General features: G+C 59.5%; 1 protein-coding gene across 1 annotated transcript in view; it reads left to right on the forward strand.

Annotated features, from left to right (window-relative positions):
• Positions 1 to 1,569, forward strand: part of NISCH (nischarin) — a 33,020-nt gene extending 31,451 nt beyond the window's left edge. Inside the window, exon 21 of the mRNA XM_019417107.2 lies at positions 348 to 1,569. Coding sequence (XP_019272652.1) covers positions 348 to 958 — 611 coding nt within the window. The 3' untranslated portion in view covers positions 959 to 1,569. The remainder of the gene's footprint in view (positions 1 to 347) is intronic.
• The last annotated feature ends 2,133 nt before the right edge of the window (positions 1,570 to 3,702 follow it).

The raw sequence follows: 3,702 nt of genomic DNA on the forward strand, positions 1-3,702 counted from the left end.
CAAGGGCTGCAGCAGACCCCAGAGCACCTGTCTGTGCCCAGAACCCCTTCTGCCTTCTCACTTTTTGTCTTTCCTGCTTAGCCAGCTAGGGTTTCACATGAGCTTTTTCACTGCAGAGCCTCTATCCCAGCAAACCCTCAGCCACTCGGCACGTGCATCTCAAGCGTCTGCTCCGCTTTGAGCTGCTGGCCTGTGGGTGTCCTTCCCAAGCGTGGGAGCCTGGAGCACTCCCCCGCTTCTGACAGCCCCTTATGCCGCCATTCTGTGTAGCATGGGTTTGCTGGTGCTCCGGGCCCCACAGCAGGCAAGTTCCAGGCTCTAGCCCCGGTGGCCATCTCTCTCTGCAGGGAAGATGGAGAACTACGAGCTGATCCACTCGAGCCGCGTCAAATTCACCTACCCCAGTGAGGAGGAGATTGGGGACCTGACTTTCACTGTGGCCCAGAAGATGGCTGACCCAGAGAAGGCGCCAGCCCTCAGCATCCTGCTCTATGTGCAGGCGTTCCAGGTGGGCACGCCGCCCCCTGGGCGCTGCAGGGGCATGCTGCGCCCCAAAACGCTCCTGCTCACCAGTGCTGAGATCTTTCTCCTGGACGAGGACTTTGTCCACTACCCATTGCCTGAGTTCGCCAAAGAGCCGCCGCAGAGAGACCGGTACCGGCTGGACGACGGCCGCCGTGTCCGAGACCTGGACCGCGTGCTCATGGGCTACCAGACCTACCCACAGGCCCTCACCCTCATCTTTGACGATGTTCAGGGCCGTGACCTCATGGGCAGCGTCACCCCGGACCACTTCGGGGAAGTAGCAGACGGCCCTGCCAGCAGCAGCCAGGGCCGTGAGGTCCAGTGGCAGGTGTTTGTCCCCAGCGCTGAGAGCCGCGAGAAGCTCATCTCGCTGCTGGCTCGCCAGTGGGAGGCCCTGTGTGGCCGTGAGCTGCCCGTCGAGCTCACTGGCTAGCCCGGACCACAGCTGGCCCCTGCTGCCTGCCATGCCCACCCTGGCGTCCACTCAGGGCGGGAAGCAGGCTCTCTTTGTCATTTTTAAAGCGTTTTCTCCTCCCTTTTGGGTACCTTCATTTGACTGTCCTCAGAGAATGTGAACATAGGTGTTCAGTTACTTCTTTCCAGTACTGGGAGTGAAAGCGCCGGCACCCTCCAGGACCTCCATGTGCCGCCAGCCTCCTGTGGTCTGTTGCCTGCCCTGGTGCGGTGTAGCCAGCATTCTAGTGTCGTGTCTTCTGTCGTGGGACTGTTATTAACGTGTGGCACCATGGGTCCGATTTATTCTTCTTTGTGTCCTTTCCTGAAATGTCCAGTCACGTGCTGTCATTGTGCTGTTTGCTGCTAATCGTGAAGCTGGTAGCAAAATACATGTCGGAAGCTCCCGCCCCGTGCAGTTTTCCGAAGTGGAGGCCTCTGCTGGTCCAGACAAGTGGGAAAGCCCCATGGGGGCAGGAGTCCCCAGGCCTTGGGCTGAGAGGGATGGGGACAGGGGACCTAGAGCTACCAGCACCGAGTGTGATTCCTGTTGCCTGTTTTCTCTACTCCAATAAAGCAGAGTTTGACACAGTCTGGGTCTTTTATTTCAAGGGGCACTGGGGTCCCAGCAGGGCACTGGACCAGGGCAGGGCTGGCATGAGGGAGAGGGTACCCTAGAGAAGCAGGAAGGTGAGCTACTGGGGGCAAGGGAAAAGCGGGGGAGGGAGAAGGGCACGGAGGGCAAAGGAGCTGCTCTTCCAGGGTGGTGCTGGCAGGGGAGTGCCGGCACAGGGGAGGTGTCAGGGGACCCTTGGGATCGGGCCGTGCTGAGCTGGGGTTAGACCCTGAGCCTCAGGGCACACCTGGTACATGGGCTCACTTCCTTTCTGCTTCCTGCTTCCCTCCCACATGGGTCTGGGATGTCACACCTGGCCCGGCCCCAGCTGAAGCTGCAGTCTGTTGTGAGGGTAAGGCCTGGAGTCTGGGATTGTGTAGGCTGGGGCCTGAGGGGTCTCACCGGGAGCGCTGGCAGGAAGATGGCCTGTGGGAGGTGGCCCCAGGTGGTGGATAGGATGTTCCTGTTCTCAGAGAAGTGGGGGTTGCCTCAGGGAGCCCTGTCAGACAAGGACCTGGGATGTCTTTGGGAGCCAGTCCCGTGTCTCACCCTTTCTCACCCCATTCCTACCCCCAGAGTGGGGCCCTGGAGCCCCACTTGTCTCTTCCATCCTGGTCCAGTGAGGAGTCTCAGTTCCCAAGGCCCTGGGGCCATTTGGGTCAGGCAGGACTGGAGAAGAGGTGAGTGGAGGGTGGCCAGCCCAGCTTCCAGCCTACAACTCCTGTTCTTCAGGAGGGTCTGCAGCACTCGTCACCCTCAGGAAGGCTGCCCGGCTGGGGGGGGGGGGGAGGGGGTGAGCCACATTTGGGAAGGTCTCTCCACTCACAACCTCCCCAGCCAGATTTCAAAAGCTAGCCCAGTCGATGGCTCCTCCAGCCAGTGAGGGGAGAGAGGCCTGCTTAGGAGGAGGAGGAGGAGTCAGGTGACAAGGCTTCTCTCCCTACCAGGCTTTTATTGAAGACATTTACGTGGCTACCAGCCTCTATCTGTTGTGTGTAAACAGGGATGGTGCCAACCAGAGGCAGGGTCCACCATGCCCAGGCCTGGCATACACAGGCCTCACCACCTGGGCTACTGTTCCCAGGCGCCATGGACCAGCATGATAGTCGGCCCTTGCCTGAGTCCGTGAGCACAGAATCTACTGGCAAGGGGCTGCGCTGTGTAGTGCACGGGGCCCTGCAGGCAACAGACCTTAAGCGTTGAGAATGGGACCTTAATACTGATTAGCCAAGCAACCTTAGACAAGTGCCCCAGCACTGAGTCTAGTTTCCCCACCAGTAACAGGGATGATAAAGGTACCTGCCTGCCTTCGTTCACTCCACAAATCTGTACTAAGCATCAACCGTGAGAAACAGCCAGACACCATCCGTGCTTTCCCATAGCTGACATTCCATCAGAGGACAGAGAATAAATGAAATAAAGTGTCAGCTGGTGGCAAGTGCTAGGAGGTGATGGCAGCTGGTGACCCTTGCTTGACTTGAGGCTGACCTTGGGGTGAGTCCCTGTGAAAGGATCTGGGGGAACAGCAGCAGGTTAGGAAGTGGAGAGGCTCATGGCAGAGCAGGCAAGCTCAGGGGCTGGTAGAGGGCTTTGGGGTGCAGTGGGAAGCCAGGAGGCTCCTTGGGAAGAGGAGGAGGGTGCAAGAACAAGGTGGAGGGTGTGGCTGGGGCAGGTGAGCCAAAGAAGGGTCTGATGCGCTGTCTGCTTAGCACGGGCCCAGACCTGCTCTCAGCACTTGGAAAGGTCAAGACAGGCAGACCTGATTCAGGGGCTGCCCTACCCACAACCGCCAGAGCCCCCCACCCCCAGAGCCTATGAATGATACAGGCCGGGCTTGCAGACAGGGGCTGGATGGTTGTTTACATCGGAATTTGCTTCACACCCTCTGATAAGCCCCAGGCTTGTGGCTGCTGGTGGGCTTGGGGTCAGTGATACCAAGAGGAGGGTCCCAGGCCAGGAAGCCCCAAACAGGGCCCAGGCTGACCATGCAGGGGTCAGCGGCCAGCACCTTCCCTTCCGCCTGCAGGCTGCTGATAGCAGAAGGAAATCCTGGCGGGTTCCTGTGGGGGTGAACTGGCGGGGCCTCCAGGCTGCTTTTAAAGCAACTG

The sequence above is a fragment of the Panthera pardus genome, unplaced genomic scaffold, assembly GCF_024362965.1.
Source record: "Panthera pardus isolate Hobbes unplaced genomic scaffold, ASM2436296v1 HiC_scaffold_8, whole genome shotgun sequence".
NCBI classification, from domain to species: domain Eukaryota; kingdom Metazoa; phylum Chordata; class Mammalia; order Carnivora; family Felidae; genus Panthera; species Panthera pardus.